The following is a 17,518-nucleotide window of genomic DNA, read 5'->3' as shown; positions in this document are numbered from 1 at the left end:
TGATCCTATCAGAATGACAGAATTTATGAAATACAAGTAATTGTGAAAGGTGATTATTTTGCTTTCTATTTGATACCAAGTATTACTCTGGGTATTTTATGGATGCTAGGTAAAGAGCTATTTTTCCCCCCTTAACCTCTAATTTTTTTTTGTATTCTTTGGTCTGACTGGTTCTTTGATCTTCTAAGAGTTAGAAAGACTCTCAGCAGTTTGTGCTGTTCTGACTTTTTGGCTGTGGAGCAGCCTCCAAAGTACCATGGCCTTCATGAAGATCCCAAAGTCTGCCTGCAGGATACCTTGGTGGAAATGATGGGTACTGAGTTCTTGCATGTGCTTGGACATGCAGGTTTCAGTATAGCTTTTTGGTGGAGGGAGAGGATCAGGCATACTTATATATTTGTACAATGTACTTCTGAGCCCATATTACAAAACTTCTTTTTTCTACACTACGACTGCATAGTTACTCTTGTGGACAATCCCCAAATGGTAGATAATGTAGTTACATTCACTTTTCTATGTTGCAAAACTGGGATTTCCAAAAGAGACAAGTAAGATTAGGCCCATCTTAGCCAGGATGTACTTTGGAAGATTCCAGGCTCTGGCCCCATTAGACAATAGGTTATTCCTTTTATTTGATATCACTTTTTCACATTACTAATGTAGTCAGTATTTTTGTTTTGGTTTTGCCCCCCTTCACTTCATCCTTCCCTGTAAACCCTTGCATTTCCAATATACCTGTCCAGTTCATGCTGATTTTCACAGCTTTCTGAAATTCTGTAGGAGCTGTTTCAGAGAGTCTTCAAACCACTGACAACATACCACAATCCTACTTTGTAAATACACTGCTGTGCTCTCACACCAGTTGCCTGGATTTTTGTCTCTCTATTTGCCATAATGTTTTAGCTAAGATAATCCATGGATCAACATACTGATAAAACATAGTGTTCAAGTCAGAAATCATAATGGAAATCTGGTAATGATGGAAAAGAGGAGATGTTGCCCTGTGATGTTCAGGAACTGTGTGGAGGAGGATGTCTTTTTTTTCTACAACCACCCTAGTATGTCTAAACTAAAGTATATTTTGAATAGAAAGGAAGGCTTGGATATCACACCCTTGTCCCTAGAGATTAATTCATAGATAACTTGCAATCTTTCGATTGGAAATATTTTTCTTTTTTCTTCAACTTTTCTACTGGTAGCAACTGGACTTAACATTTCACTGTGGTAATTCAGGAAATACTGAACTTTTTTGGAAATGACTAGGCACTGCCTAATGTTTAATTGTAACTTATAACGCTAAAAACTCAAGGTAAAATTGTTTAATTGTCAAACCTGATTGTTTTAAGAATCAAAGAAAATTCATCTCAATACACAAAAAAGGGATACTTTTAATTTTTCTTCTTCCAAGTAGATAATACATGGGTTTAAATGATGCTTTATAATCCTGTATGAACTGCCTGTGCTGCAGAAGGAATCCATAGCTGTGGTGAATCATAGGGATTTCCTTAATGCACTCTGATACGAGGTATCAAAGCCATTAGCGGGGGGCAGAGAGATTAATGGAAAGCTGGGCTTTCTGGGCTATAACTGAAGTGTAGGCGGCATACTCTAAACATGTGAAAGCACCCACTAAAGCACTGGACATATGTGTCTGGCCAACTGAGTCCTGTTTACGTATATTCAGGTTGTCCACAACTGTGGAGAGAGCCATCAACAATATAAAATTTACTCTTCCTTCTTGTGTTATTTTTCAGTCACTTGTATCTCATGATGTTAAGCTGGCAGCATGGGTAGCAAAAGGGTAGTACTACTGCTCAGCCAGTGGTGAAAGCTGAAGTGACCTCACTGTGGTAAAAATGAATGCAAAAGTCAGAGCTGTCCCTTAAGCACAGCATTTGTCTTGCATTCTGCTGAGAACACCCTCCTCTTCGCAAAAATCACAGGATCATTAAGGTTGGAAAAGACCTCCAAGGTCACAGAGTCCAATCTTTGACCGATCTCCACCTTGTTAACTAGACCGCAGCACCTAGTGCCACGTTGTCGTCTCTTGAACACCTGCAGGAGTGGTGACTTCACCACTTCCCTGGGCATTCTGTAACAATGCTTTCCCATTTCTTCCAGTATCTCATACTTCCTTCCTTCCTTAGTGATGATCTCTGTAATCAGGAAAATTCCTGTGGACAACTGCATGTCCCCGTGGGTGAGTCTCTGAAGTTGCTTGCTTTGTTCTCTATGGTACTAATTATTAAATGAATGTAAAGGAAGACTGTTTTGGACTGAGGAGTACTTCATGAGCTACTGGGTAAATTTGTTACCGCTGAATAATAATAAAAAGTTCACTTTTCTAGTTCAGACTAATAAATTTTTGTGTATTTTTCTCAAACTCATCAAAGGAGGTTAGAGTTTCAGACACAGACGTGACAAGCTCTAATGAGGAAAATAGGGCTAGAAAAGCTTTGAAATATCAGAGTTCATACTGTGCTTAGCAGAGGTTGACATAAGTCTAACATATTGATACACATAATTGAGTGTGGGTTTTCCCAAAAAGTAAAAAGAGAATTTTAATAGTTTAAGAAGTCCCTAAAGCTATCTGACCATCCTTGACTTCTCGTTTGATCTGATGATTGGAGAACATAAGATTCTGTGAAGGAAGAGCTAACAGCCATTTGGAAGCTCAAGGTCCCCTCCATCCCCCCTCCTTGTGATCTCAGTATGAATATTACTCATTTGATCTGCTGCTTCTTTAGTTTATCATTCAGTGCCTGGACCTCAAATGGGCTTAAAATATTTAGAAAGAGACTGCCTACAGATGTTGGAAAATTTAATGTGCAACTGCTTAACGTAGTTGGTTTTCAGAGAGCAAACTCCAGGATTTAAAATGATGTGGAAATACTAGAATAGAGCTCCCATACTGAGCAAATGCCATTGTTAAACATTTATCAATAGACTCGCTTTCACAGAACATTGATGACAGTTCAAGCCGTCTTTAGATGGATTCTCATCTTCCTGGAGTTAAACAGTGTTGCACAGTGGGACAAGATGTGCTCCAGCTGTAAAAATGTTCATAATGCATAAATTTCCTTTTAGTATTTTGCCCTAAAGTGCATCCCAGATTTTCTGCAGTGGTGAATTTGTTTTGTATATGTTGCATCTATTGTGGGATTTGAGATTGGGATTTTGTATTATTATTATTTTCTATGGTATCCCTTGTGTGTAATTAAAGGTAATGACTTCTAATGAGTCCCTGACCTACTCTAACGCACTGGAAGGAAGCTCCTTCTTAAATTCGAACACTTTATATTTCATATTTTATATTATACACATTTTTTATTTGTTGCATCCTGTTCTACAAGGGCAGCAGAGGAGGTCATAAACTGAAATACGCTTGCTGTAGCATATCTCATTAGACTTTGTGAGAGACGCTTTCTGGCAAGTGAGGATAGAATGCAGTGCAATGGAGATTTAACAGTTTTTCAGCCCATAGTCTGATACTATGTAATTACATGTATTAACTAGAAAAAATGACTTTTTCTAGGGTAATTCAGTTTATTCAGAGTACTGTAGTTGCTAGTCCATTTGACGACCAGCTAACCTCAGAAATAAGTATGATAGATAATTAGTGTGTTTGTAGTGGTGAAAAAAAAAAAAGAGAAAATCAGTAATGAGAGAGGATTTGCATATTTGATTTTACCTCGATATTTTCACAGGGCTAGTGATTGCATCTGTATGTGTAATTTTTCACATACCATATTCATATACCAGATGATTGTAGAAATAATTTTGTTGGCAACAAATGGAGCTGCATTGGTTCTCAGCTATGTCTTTTCATGAAAAGATCAGTGCAGATAGTTGAAGTTCTATTCTGTTCAGGAATATGTCTTCAGAAGGTAACTGGTAAAAGAAATAAAGCCAGCGAAAGACTAATGAAGAGAAAAGAAAGAATAACATAGTTTATCCATCCCAGATCAGAAGCACATGGATATATCCATCCCATATCAGAAGTGTTATGGATCACTTCTGTCCCTGTGTTTTTGGGCAAAAAATAGTGACAACTGTGCTGCATTTAGTCACAAAACCCATATCTTTACACAAAACCCATCCAAACATATAGGGAACTTTCAAAAGATTTGAAGGAATCTATCATTACCTCCTCATCATTAGGTGTATGAATTGCAAGCATCCTTGACAGAAACCACTATGATATTTACTGCAAATAGAATGACTTGGAATAATTCAAATGGGTTTAAAAAAAATCCTACCTACCAAGTGAAATCACCTAATGACAGCTTTCAGATTATAGTTTTGTTCTTTCAGTTTCCAAAGCTTTTAAATTCTACTAAACTTTTTTTGAACTAAATGCATTTTAAATTGTATTCATCTGGTTCAAAAACATATCTGTTTTTTCTTGTTTTTGCTCTAGCTGATGTGAACATATTTTTGGGGGGAGATGGAAATCTGTGGTAATTCCTGAACAACATGAATGCTGGACACATGATAAATACTGTAGCTGAGTGTCCTTAACATACAGAGCATCAAGTGTATTCATCTAAATAAATATAGCTTAGAATTGCCCGTGTTTAAAATGTAAGTGAATATATGAATATATCTACTGGGAAGATGTATTATTGTAGGTTGCTCCTCCTCATGCTAAAATCCGTGGAAAGAGACTGAATCAGAAAACTTCATATGTTGAAACTTTTCCATGACATCAGCACTAGCAGAGGTAGTTTGTAGCTGCTGGAGTTGGCAAGGTGTCACCCTGTTCATCTGCTCTGAGTATTGAATGGGGCATCTCACATCTCCAAAAGCATTACTGAATCTTAATGTGTTACATTTTCATGGGGTGATTTGATGTTGGTTTATTCTGAAATGAATGAAACGAGGTCCTCTTGATGGCACGAGTGACCTATCCAGTTTTTGTCGCAGGTGGAAAGATGAAGACATTGTAGAAGGTAATTAAACAAAAGATGCCTTAATAGCCATATGTAGCCAAAATGAGTGAGATTGTGAGATTTGATGGAAGACATGTAGCTGTTTACAGTATTGTTCTATGTGGTGTGTATAGAACAGTCGAATTAATCTCCCAGGTTCTCTTTATTGTCAGTGGACTGAAATGGACAGTTCCAGGATGCATTATATTTCCTCCTATAATTAGTACAAAAAAGGACATTTTTAGTATTGTTTGATATAGAATAAGATATTATTAAGCTTCATCAAACTCTTTTGAATCTTGAATGTCCTCCCTGAATGACTTTGGCATTACGGTGCTGCAGACTGACACATTTTTCAGAAGTGAAAGCAGACTAAGGTGGTGTTCTGGCTGATGGAATTTACAAATGTCACTAATAGCTAAAGTATGGTGACCTCAGCTCTCCTCTGGCAACTGTTCAATATCTAGGCCCTGAGGATTCATTTCACTGCTGTGAATTTTTTGTACTCAAAAAGAACTCTTTCTTGCTATACAGAAGAGGGAATAAAAATCTTGAAAAGAGACGGTCATTAATGATTAATAATAGACATTTTAAATTCAAAAAACCATCAAGTTCAAAACATGTTTCCACAGTTAAATTTTATTTCAAGTACTTTTACTCCTTTGCAAGCTTTATTAGTTGCTGGTAAAATGCCAGTTGATATTGAGCAATCATTAACTTAAAGTTTATTGACTGCAATTTTTTAGCTGCAACTATTACTGTTTTTAATGTGCTATTACTAATATTCTTAAAAAAATGATTGCTTAGTGATTAGAGAATAGAAAAGAGAAATAAGATACTAGTTGATATGTTAAAGTTAGTGGTGATAGGACTGAGTGGGTAGTGAAACTGAAGATGTGAGTAATTTAAGCCCATTACTCTGTGTGACTGTACAGCACAGTTACTGCTGTGCGTGTAACTCATAATTTGTAATGTTCAAAATTACTGGTGATTCCTTTCCCAGGTCTTTTTTCTTATGAGCTTAGCTCATTTCACCGTCTGCTGTTCTGTTCCTAAATCGTTTTCAGCTGAAAGACTATATAAAGGAAGATGGCATTTGAAATGTCCAGCTGATGCTTTACGTTGACAAATGTGGCATGCAAATGGATTTAAAAGCTCAATAAAAAGGGTTCTAGTGAACTTTTGCCCAAAACCTGGACAGCATGTAATTGAGAAGAAAGCCTACTAAGAGATGGCTCCTGTAATGAAGACACTCTACTGGAAGGGCACAACTAGGTCACATTGCTTCCTCTGCCATCCTCAGTTCAACTCTTCTATGTTTTTGGGTTTGGATCCCGGCATTGGACCCATCAAACAGATCCAGGGTAATGCTCCTCTATGAACAGTCCTGAATTTAGGAACAGTGGGTGGCTTTTGTTTTCAGTGTAAGAGGAACTGAAAGTGGTTTACCACTTGGCTGGAATAAATCAGAAGTTACATTAGCTGCCTTTGGCACTCCTGAAGTTGTCCACACCTCCATAAGAGAGTACAAGTCTGTTTTGTAATAATGCTTGGTGGATACCTTGTACAGATGTAGTTCCCCCTTTGAAGAGCTGCCACAGTCACACTTGTGGACAGTCAGTTCTGAAAGTACCCGCTCCATCTTCTCTAATTCTTTGGGAAGTGGACATTTTAGAGACAGATTTTACATCAGATAGATATATTTAGAAAAATCCAGGAAAAACAGACTCTTCTTTACTGTAGATTTTGGTTTGAATGTATCTTGAAGGATTAGGTGCTCTGCTTAGCAGTTGGGGTTTTTTTGTGTTTTTGGGTTTTTTTGGGTTTTTTGTGTGTTTTGTTTGTATGTTTCTTTATTTGTTTGGTTTTTTTCTCCAAATTATTTTATTTTTTAAGCATGCAGAACCTTTTTTTTTTTTTTTGATGCCAGTGACTGAATAATACAATGAGATGAAGCCACCACTGACTTAGATTAAAGTAACGAGAGATCACTGGTAGTTTCAGCAGTAGTTCAGTATGTATCAGGATTAACACCAGTATGTAACTAAAGCAAGATATTGCTTCAAAAAATTACACTAGGATTTTTTGTTTTTAAATAGATAGCTTAAGGTTTAAAAGTAATACAAATAAGGTTTCTATGAATTCCTCTGTATAATAATTTTGGAGAGTTCAAGTCACTCAACCCACTAGAAGCTGAGAGTTTATCAGCAGCTCATAGGTTAATGCGAGGAAGTGGCCAAACCATAGGACAGGAAAGAATAGAAAAATTGTATCAATGAGCATTCAAACAGGAATGCTTTTAGCAATTGTCAGTAAATGTGACAGCTGTTGTGCGAAAACTGATTCAAATGTGGTTATATAATTGATTTTCTTTTCCCCAAAGGAGAAGGAAATACACTATTAACAGTGATATATATCACTTAGGTACAATGTAAATGTTACAAGTATGGTATTTAATTTAGAAAACTTAGGCTGAGAAATCTAAAATGAGAAATATAAAACTCCTTTACAGGTCTCTTTCAAAATGCAAATTTATATCTCAAGGGGCCAGTGGAACTTAAAGTATAAATACAGTCTGTATTTAGGGAGTTTTAAAAACACATATTACTAATTGATAGAGCATAACAGTTCCCTTGCTTAGGCAGCATTATGCTCTATCTTGTAAAATGTACTTGGGGTCATGTAAAATGCTTTATTAAACTTACAGTCCATAACTAGAGTTGTTACATTTTAATGTATATATTTTTTATTCATGGATTATTGAACCACTAAATCCAAACAACATTTTCATGCCAAACAATTTCTTTGAGTCTCATTCTGAGTCTTTTCACTTCCTGTGTAGCTACCCCAAATCCTCAAATTTTAAAGCTATTTTTCAGAGCTACCCTGTATACAAATGTACATTTAAAAGCAGGCAAGGAAGGAAGTTTCTGTTTGCTTTGCATAAAATGCTTTCAAAAAAAGAAATCAATGAGGCATTTCTGGGTGGGAGATCTGCAATTTTGGGGAGAAAATTCTTGAACGTTGTGTTGGTTATAACCATGAGGGATATATACAAAAAGAAATAAGGAAAATAATTACATATTTCATTGCAAGAATCCTTTTTTCCTCCAGACTTAGGACTGGCTTGCTATTTAGAGAGTGTCTTACTCCCTACTTTTACATGGTGTATTGTTTTTTCCTATTATTGAAAAGTTGGCAGAAGTTACAAAATAGTGGTGGTTTAAGCATACTGTTGTGCCCAGTGATTGCAGGGTATTGGTTTTGGACTATATTCACCTTCTGTTTTCTTCTACTGTTATTATAAATAACTCTAGGGAAGAAGTTGAACTGCAAAGAGCTGAAAAGTAGGAAAGTAGCATCTCTTTTCTGCATATTCCAAGCCCCCAGATAAGTGATATTCATAGTACAAATAATATCTTTATTGATCTGAAATGTCTCATTGCTGTGGTTGAACCAACGACTCTCTTACAAGAACATACCTCAGATTTATTATTCATCTGATACCTGAGGTGAAATGGGAACTGAAAAAGTTAATGGATAGAAGTCTGTGGTCTGGGCTTCAAGATATTCAATGTCAAAGTGTCCATCTAAAAGATTTCTTACTGGTGTTGATTTTATTGACATTACTGATGAAGTAAATTTCAGCAACAATGCCATAGTATTTGTGAAACACCAAGGAGTAAAATGGGCAAAATCACAAAAGATGTCTTTATTTTTTTCCATATGTAACAAAATTGACTGGTTTAGAGAGTAATAGAGGAAGTTTAGAAAGGGAAAGATATATGCTCTAAATATGCATAATTGTGTTATTACATGCCAAAAATCTCTTGTCTGGAAAGAGATAAAGATGATTCAAACACTTTATGAAAGAAAAGGAATTTATACAAGGCAAGTTTTGTAAGAACAATTTATCCTTTGTTTTTACCTGGTGTATCTTTACTATGTTAGGAATATTGATTTCCACAAATTATAACTTTTTCTGTGATCTTCCCTCTCCTTTTTTTCCTGTTCTCTCTGGTCGTTATTATAAAAACACTTCAGATTATTTATTCTGAGGCTTTTCCATGTGTAGAAAATTTGTCGAAGAAGAATACAGCCAAGATACATAAGAGTTTATTTTGTTTGTTTCTGACTGAGCAGTGATTTTGCCACCCCTAAGGCAACAAACTGTTTTTTCAGGCTGTAATAGTCTACACTGTCTCTGCAGGTATGGTTAATGACCAGACTCTTTGAATCCCTTACATATGCCCCAAATCCCTTTTTTAGTTTGTACTGACGAGGAAACACTGTACTGGATGTAGTGGCTGGACTGAAATCTTCTACTATAGCATCTAATAGGACAGTGAGAATTTACAAGATCACCTGTTGCCTGGGGTGCTAAATTTGGCTCTCAGCAGAGTCAGTTTAGTAACTCCATTCAGACTGCTTTCTCCAAGTTTATTTCATGTTTTGTGAGACATGAATTTAGCACGTATTATTACTATACATCACAAATGCAATGCAATATTTGGAGTATTTTTCATTTCAAACTAATGACTATTTCATCAGTTTTACCATTTTGAAGGAGAAAATAATTCCCCTTTTAAGTTAGCGTAAATGTTAATTTAATTTTCTTGCACCAAAATATGCTTCATAATAATTGAGTATTTCTTACAGACAGTTTTTTCTGGACATCACTGAACCATTTATTTAAAGCAAGAGTTACCAGAAAACTGCCCTAGTTGGTTTTTTTTTTTTTTTTTCTAAGAGACTAAAACTGTATTTTAAAATGTATTTCAGTTATTTATGTTTGTTTCTGCTAAGAATATTGAGGTGTTTTCTATAAAGTTTACCATCCGTGTAAGCTTTCTCCTCCTCTATATATATGTCATATACAGGTAATTTTTTTAGGGTTTTTTTTCATCAAATAGCTTTTGCTATTAAATACATAGCCTTCATATTCTTAAAGAATGTACAATGACATATTAAAACTGGAATATGAAAATTCTAGAGAAATCTTGAAAAATCAAGAAAAAGATTTAAAAATGGTAATAGAATGGGAACACGTGCATGTACATAAGTAAAGAAAACAATGAAATGGAAATAATCCACATTTTACTTGTCGAAAGTAAGTGTAGCATTTTTAAGAATCGCAGTCATAATAACTGACCTTTTCATCTTCTGTAGTAAGATTTCCTCCTTCCTCCTTCCCCTTTTTTTTCTTCACTTATTTCTATCAGAGCCAGGATCAAAAGAGAAGTTGTAACACTCACATGTCAAGAATCATGACATCTGGAGGAAGACTGAATGCATTATTTCTTGGTGAGAGTGTTATACAATAAGGCTTGACTGACATACAAAATCTGAGATGCTTTCTGATCAGCTGATATAATTAAAACAAAATACTTGTTTCTGCACAGTGTCTGTGCATAATCTATTTTGAGCCTTTCAAACATAGAAGTATATAGTTTAAAATGCTACTAGATTAGTTTGAATGACTTATTCTATTTGCAGATACCTCAAATCAGCTATGCATCTACAGCTCCAGAACTGAGCGATAACACCAGGTATGACTACTTCTCTCGAGTGGTCCCACCGGACTCCTACCAAGCACAGGCCATGGTGGACATCGTGACAGCCCTTGGGTGGAACTACGTCTCGACGTTGGCTTCTGAAGGCAACTATGGAGAGAGTGGTGTGGAGGCGTTCACCCAGATCTCCAGAGAAATTGGTGAGTGCATCTTTACCAGGTTTTGTATTTACAGCCGCTGAGTTGCAGAGCATCACTGAGTTCTGCTTGGGTCTATACAGTGTGATCAGAACACCCATGGCTGTGTTACCTGGACTCAAGTGGGTGATTTTGCTTCTCGCACATCTGCCAAGGTGATGGTTCTGGCAGTAATTTAAGAAGAAAGGCAAAAAATGTGTGTCTCTTGCCCCTTCTGGAAAAGAGGAGTTCCTTGATGAGTTAGGGGCAAAAAGCAACCACCAGCTGAATTACAACCAGATTTGAGGAGATGTGATTGATTTAGCTTAGGAAAATTGTAATCCAGTGAGAGCTTTTTCCATGTTCCAGCACTGATAAATCTAGGGGGTTTAATTTTGATGAATTTTTAGAACAACAAAAAAATCCTCTGAAATAGAAGACGTAACTTTGCTGTACTGTACAAATACAGGCATTATGATGGGAAGTATATTTAGGTCCCTTTGATCCATTTGGTTTTTTATTTTTGTCACACTATAGTTATTTCTAGCCTGAAGAAAATGGCTGTTTCTCAGGAGCAGAAGGTTTTGGATAGCAAGTAATAAGATGATGAGTAGCAAGTGGTTTAAAAGAGGGTGGAATTGGTCTTTCACTAAGTACAGTGTTAAATGACACACCAAAAAACTCCTACAGACAGTCTTCCTGTCCTTCCTCAGAAAGCCCCGATTAATCTACTGGATTTGACTTTCAGGGCATGTACATATGAAATCTGGTTCTTTTGAATCAGGTTGGGTGAGAAAATATGATGGTATCTCCCACTTTCAATAACTGCGTGTGAATACAAAGACCATCGCAATTGTACAGGAAGGTGCATGTGTGTTTCAAGTACTTATGCTTGAATCATAAAGGTAAGTGATTACTCACAACAATCTGGCAGTAGGACAACACCACAGTGATTCATGTCACTAGGGAACCCATGTATATAATATGCTTGGTAGTTTAACCACTAAATACTCCTTTTCTAGCTTCTAAGCAGTACTGTCAGATCCTAGGTGTCTTCATGGGAGAGACAAAGCTGACTAAGGCATGGATAATTTTTTCACAATTCATATCTCAGAGATGGTTTGTCTATTGCAAATAGATTGGCTTCTGCAGACCCTGACTGAGTAGTTCATTGGCTGAAAAATCACTTTTTCTTGAAACAATCTGTAACACAGCTAGTTCTGCTGAGTTCTGAAAGCAAACAAATGGAATAGAGTGTTCAGGACTTTTTACTGTTTCCCATTTCCAGGAATATGAGACATCTTCCAAGGGGTGAAAAAACAACACCTATGATTCAGCAATGACTTGAGTTTATATCAGAGGGATCCTAGAATAAAAAAGACCGTTGTCATTTGATAAATAATTTACATGAATAAGATTAAATAAATATTTTTAACAGGACTATGAATCCAAAGCAGTTACAATCAAGAATGGTTGTCCTAAACATTACAACATCTGTGTAATACTAAGAAGCGCAATAAATCATGATTTGTGGTTTGATTTATTTCCCCCCCCTCACCTTGTGATTTATGTTTTCTACTAGAACACTTGATTTTGGCAACCTCTGTGCTCTCAGTAACTTACCAACTATTGTGGGTACCAGGGAATCTAATGGTTCTAAAGAAGGAAAGCAGAGGGAGGCAGGACAGACAAGTAATTTTTATTTTCTAGAGAAATGTTCAAGTAAATAATCAGGTAAATCGTATGTAACCACAGGGACAAGGTTGATAGCCAGTGCAGAATTGTCAGGAACAAATACTGTCAAAGCCATCTAATAATTTTCTTTGACAGGATAATATCTTGTAGCTGAAGAAAAAGCAAAGGATGTGTCACGTCTCTAGAATTTTGTAGTGCTATCTCAACTGTCATATACAATATTCTCCTGAGCAAATTTGGGAATTGTGATCTGGGTGAAAATATCATAGACTTGATGCAGACCTATTTAGAAAATTTTTCTGAGATTTCTGTTTAAATGAAAGAATGAGTTGTGTGGTATTTGAGAGTTTATGCTGGCTCAGGTACTAGATAATATTTCCATGTTTAACCCAGATGGACTTGGAATGAGGAATACTATAAAATCTTCCTTCCTCAGAAGGACTAGGAGTGTATTGGAAGATACTCTTAGAGGCCAAATCTGAAGACAGTCTGGAAAAGTAAAAACTTAAGTGACACATGCAAGGCATTGTGCTTCAGCAAAAAGGATCTGATCAATGAGGAATTCAGATGGACTGGTCAGAAAATACTATTTAAAAAAATGATGCGAGAATGACAGTAAATTATAACCTGTCTATATTCCTCTTGTTTTAATGGAACATGCAGATGGGCATACCATCTGTACAATAATTTGAGTAATCCTCCAATTTGCCTGTCAGTTGTGGAACCTCTTGCTCATAACTGAGCAAGGGGGTTAACCTAAAGAAGAGTTGACTAAGAAGGGAAGGTGATGGAAAAGGTGCTTTCAGTTAGGCTTTTACAGAAAGATAGAGGACACTTGTTCATCCAAATACAGTGTATGTAAACAGAAGTAATGGAATTAGTCTCTAGCATGATTCTATCTAGATTTGGAGAAAGCCCCTTTTAATATTTAAGACAAAGCATTATACTGGCTTACTTGGGTGACATTTTGTAACCTCCATTGCAAAGGATCTGGGAGAATGCATTAGACAAACACCTACCCAGTGATTATGTAAGTGCAGTTAGTTCTTCCTTGGGGCTGAGAGGTGGATTGAATGATTTCTTATTGTCCCTTTCAGCCTGATCCTCTTGTTCTCTGTCCTCAGGCTTTTCACCTGAACCATAGGACTGGAAATGCTTTTAAAATGGAAAGTTTGGATAGCATCTAACTATGAGGTCTGAGACTCTAGAGTTTACGTAGGTTTGTAAAAATCATCATACAGTGTAAGACTGCACACAACAGCAAAAGTTATCAGCTCTGTGTTAATAAACTGTGTGTTAAGAGAACCTAATTAGCACACTGCTCCCCTTGTGCAGCTGGTATGCAAATGAATAGGACAGCTCAACTCTTTGCTGAGTATTTTACTCAGATCCTACCTAATATAAGTAGCCAATGACTGGAAGCAAAAAGAATGTGGAGATAAGCATAATGAAAAGCAAAAAAAAAAAATTGAAGAAAGGGTGTGAAAGATATTGATATATCCATTTCTGAAAAAATCAGTGCATGACAGGACATGAGATAACAGATTTGAAAATATAAACAGAAAAGCTTGGGGTTTTTTTATTTTTTTTTTTGGTTTTATAAAGTTGAGAGTTGAGAAAGAGGTTGTGTTTTACATATGTTTAAAATAGAGATTATTTTCATGCACTTATAATTTAGTGTAATTTTTGTTGTGAGTTTGACTCCCTCTAAATTGCAGTTTGATTGACCTTCTGTTCAACTTCTATTTCTTGATCAGTAACAGAAACAGAAAGAAAGAAACAGGCTCCCAAATGAAATGTTGAATACTGAAAAGGTCAAAGTGTTGCCACCCTGACATGTCACCAAATATATTACGTATCAAAATCTCCTCTCATTTTAATGACAAAGATCCTGTCTACAACAAAGCATAGCTGGAAATGAAATATTTTACATGACAATGATTGGAAGGAGATTAGGGAATGGTCCTTATTCCAACTCATTCTTCCGTGCATTATTGTTTGAAGACAATGATTAAAATTTATAGAATTTTTTACTCCCTTTAAAAAGTTAATCAATGATATTACTGTAATAATTTTGACATCATCATCAAATAATTTTGATACACTGACCAAAGGAATGAATTAATGCAAATTGCTTAAGACTTTCAGTAATCTGTAACTTGCCTCAGCAATAGAAACTAAAACAGGGAAAAAAAGAAAGTACATTTTACTAAGTCCTCATTAAATTGTCTCATCGTCTATTTACTTTGCTGTTAATTATCTTTGACAAAATAAATGTTGGAAAGTCTCTAATCTGACTTTCTTTTAATGGTTCATTCCCTCTGTTATAAGAAACCAAAAGAATGTACCATTAGAGATAAAATCATGGAATGCTTTTGCTTTTTTTTTTAATTCAAAATACAAAAGCATTTGGTTCAGACAAATCTCTTTGGGTTCAGAATACTTGTTCAGTTAGTGCAATGTTTGTACTAGAAAGGGCAACAAATCTACAAATAATAGATGAAATGCTATATGACAGATTTTTTTAGCCACTATTGGTCAACTGCTGATAGGTACTGGGAGTGAAACTCTTATGAAAGTATTAGAAGAGGAGGCAAAAATGGCAAGGGCAGGGAACTGAGCTGATCATCAAGAATAGGTGAGAAACTTCAGTGTTGCTTGCCCCTTTTTGCTTGTAAGTTGATTTTGTGTGTCTTACCAGAGCTTTAAAGAAGACAGCAAAGTGCATTTAGGACCAGATCTTTGACTGAGGCAACATGACATAACTTCATGGCAGCTTTTCTCCAGAAAAGAATGATGTACTTATTGTATGCCCTTGAATACCTGTTTTTAGGAACAGTGGTCTGTAGTTTTACTTACTCCTTTTATACTGATATATTGCAGTTAACAGCATTTTTCTGAGGAGTTAACACAGTTACTTTATGACATTTCATAATATTTTATCATGACAGTGACATTGAAAACTATATACTTAATTATAATGAATACATATGCTGAATGAAGGCTGTAGTAGCTTCATTTAAATTGTTTCAGACTTCAACATAGGTAGCTATATTTGGTGTACACAGGAAATGGCCTGTGGCATTTCTTTGATATAGTTCTTAAATCCTATTTGTCTCTTGTCAGTTCTTTTACTATGTTTACAGCTGTGCATTGTACCTCTGTTTTTCTCCAAATTTCTTCTTACAGAATCACAGAATAGTTAGGGTTGGAAGGGACCTCTGGAGATCATCCAGTCCAACTCCTCTGCCAAGGCAGGGTTGCCTAGAGCAGGTCACACAGGAATGAGTTCAGGTGGGTTTTGAATGTCTCCAGAGAGGCAGAATTACCTTTAAAAACTTTTGAACTTCTAAAATTTTCAATGGATAAAGTGAAAATCTATTGGGAAGTGGTGAGGGAGGTTTGAGCAGGAAAATAAAAGTTAAGGGATGTAACCTTTCCACTTAGACTAGTCATTGATAATTTAGAAATAGGATGGATTGCTGTTAAGATTAGTTCAAATTTCCTGCAGTAATCCTTGTATATGTTCTATATAAATCTAAAGCTTTTTGTATTTTGTAAAGTAAGATGATGAATAGATTTCTCTCCCAACCCCAAGGTGTTATTTAATAGAAGATTAAAAAGTCTTGCAACATGAAGGAGGAAGAAATACAGTACCTGAAATGTAACCTTTTCACCAAAGATATTTCTCCTTTAAAGGTTGTTTTCAAGCTTAACAAATAATTTTCACAATTAATAATATTCTAACATATCCTCGCAAAGGGTAAACAGTTTAATTCAATTTTAAGTTTTACTTCTATATTTATGTGGCTAAACTCTATTGATAGCACTGTATTTCAAGCTGCAAGCTGTAATTAATAATAACATGATATAATTGGCTATGGGAGCTTCAAAGTAATGTTTGAAAAATTACAAAATCAGATGGTAAGTGTATTAATATTGCAAAAGCTTGAAAATTATTCAGGCAGTTTTTAATACTTGTGCCAGTTAGTACCTGATAAAGAACAGTGTAATTTTTAGAGATTTATCATGAAGGACCATTTTCATTTCTCTCAGTGGTGCTAATCAATATGATGTTTTCTAGCTATAATTACTTGTTTTCTCTATAGTTTTAGGGAGGTGTCTTGGAGCAGTAAGAATACCATCTTGGTATGCTCTCTGACCCTCCAGAAATTGTTGTGACTTTAATAGCTCTTGAAGGGTTTCTTCATCCATCAGTTATCTGAGGCAGTTTTTAAGCATTCTGTAGAAAGCTCGCAAGTTACAATACTGTAAGTACTACAGAAGTCATTGGACTATGATTTTTTTTTCTTTTTACTTCATCTGAACACTGTTGGTTGTGAACACAAATTCAAAGAATAATAAAGATGTCCAGAAAAGATATCTAGTTTAAATTTTTTAAATGTAAAAATACAAACAAAATTATAAATGTGTTGATGCTAATTTTAAAAGAGCAATCTTATTAGATTAAAAATTAGATTCAACAGAAGTATTTTTGTTGAAATATATTGTGTGATGTTCATAATGAATACGCATTTTCATGATGAAAGCTGGTTTTTCAAATGCGGAGCTCTTTGCAGGAGTGGTTGGGGATTATGAGTTTCAGTGTCTATAAACTGAAGTCAGTTTTAGGGAAACCATTTCAAATAAGATGTAAGGTGCACTTTTTAATATTAGAGGTGGAAAAACATTTTAAAAATACTAAGAGATATTGGTATATTGATTTGATTAAGTGAAATCTTTCTAAAAGGAAGTTCACTACAAAATGTTGGGCCAAATTTAGAAATCACTACTTGAACTGTAGTCTATACTATGCTTGAGACATATATGATTGTAAGGATCTTTTTCTGGCTGTATAAACTGTTACTAAATTTCTGAAATAAAAAGCAGGATAAGTATGTAGGTTTTAAGGTGATGACAGGAAGGAAATTTCTCAAGTGCTGTTGTTCTGTGTATTAGTGTGTATTACCATTGAACTTGTAGCTTCTCATAGATTCTGTGATTCTCTTTTGCTAGAAGAAGTCCCAGAGCAAACAATTCATACATAATTAAAAAACTCCTGTGAAAGCAAAGTTAGGAAATGTCTGAATCAAAATGTAGTCATTCCAGTTGTTTATGACCAAATTTCCATTAAGAGAAGGTGGATTTTAACAGAGTTAATCCCAGTGGATATTCTTGCGTTAAGTAAAAGTATTTGTGAGTG

At 35.5% G+C, this 17,518-nt stretch overlaps 1 protein-coding gene across 5 annotated transcripts in view; it reads left to right on the top strand.

The window, feature by feature from the left end:
* The window catches only part of GRM8 (glutamate metabotropic receptor 8), a 333,772-nt gene that overhangs the window by 54,545 nt on the left and 261,709 nt on the right, over nt 1-17,518 (top strand). For all 5 annotated transcript variants that reach the window (XM_027639805.1, XM_027639809.1, XM_027639807.1 and 2 more), the window contains exon 3: nt 10,428-10,644. In XM_027639805.1, coding sequence (XP_027495606.1) covers nt 10,428-10,644 — 217 coding nt within the window. The remainder of the gene's footprint in view (nt 1-10,427; nt 10,645-17,518) is intronic.

This window comes from Corapipo altera, unplaced genomic scaffold, assembly GCF_003945725.1.
Source record: "Corapipo altera isolate COAL_440 unplaced genomic scaffold, ASM394572v1 1b, whole genome shotgun sequence".
In the NCBI taxonomy this organism is placed as follows: domain Eukaryota; kingdom Metazoa; phylum Chordata; class Aves; order Passeriformes; family Pipridae; genus Corapipo; species Corapipo altera.
This window is presented reverse-complemented; position numbering and strand designations above follow the sequence as displayed.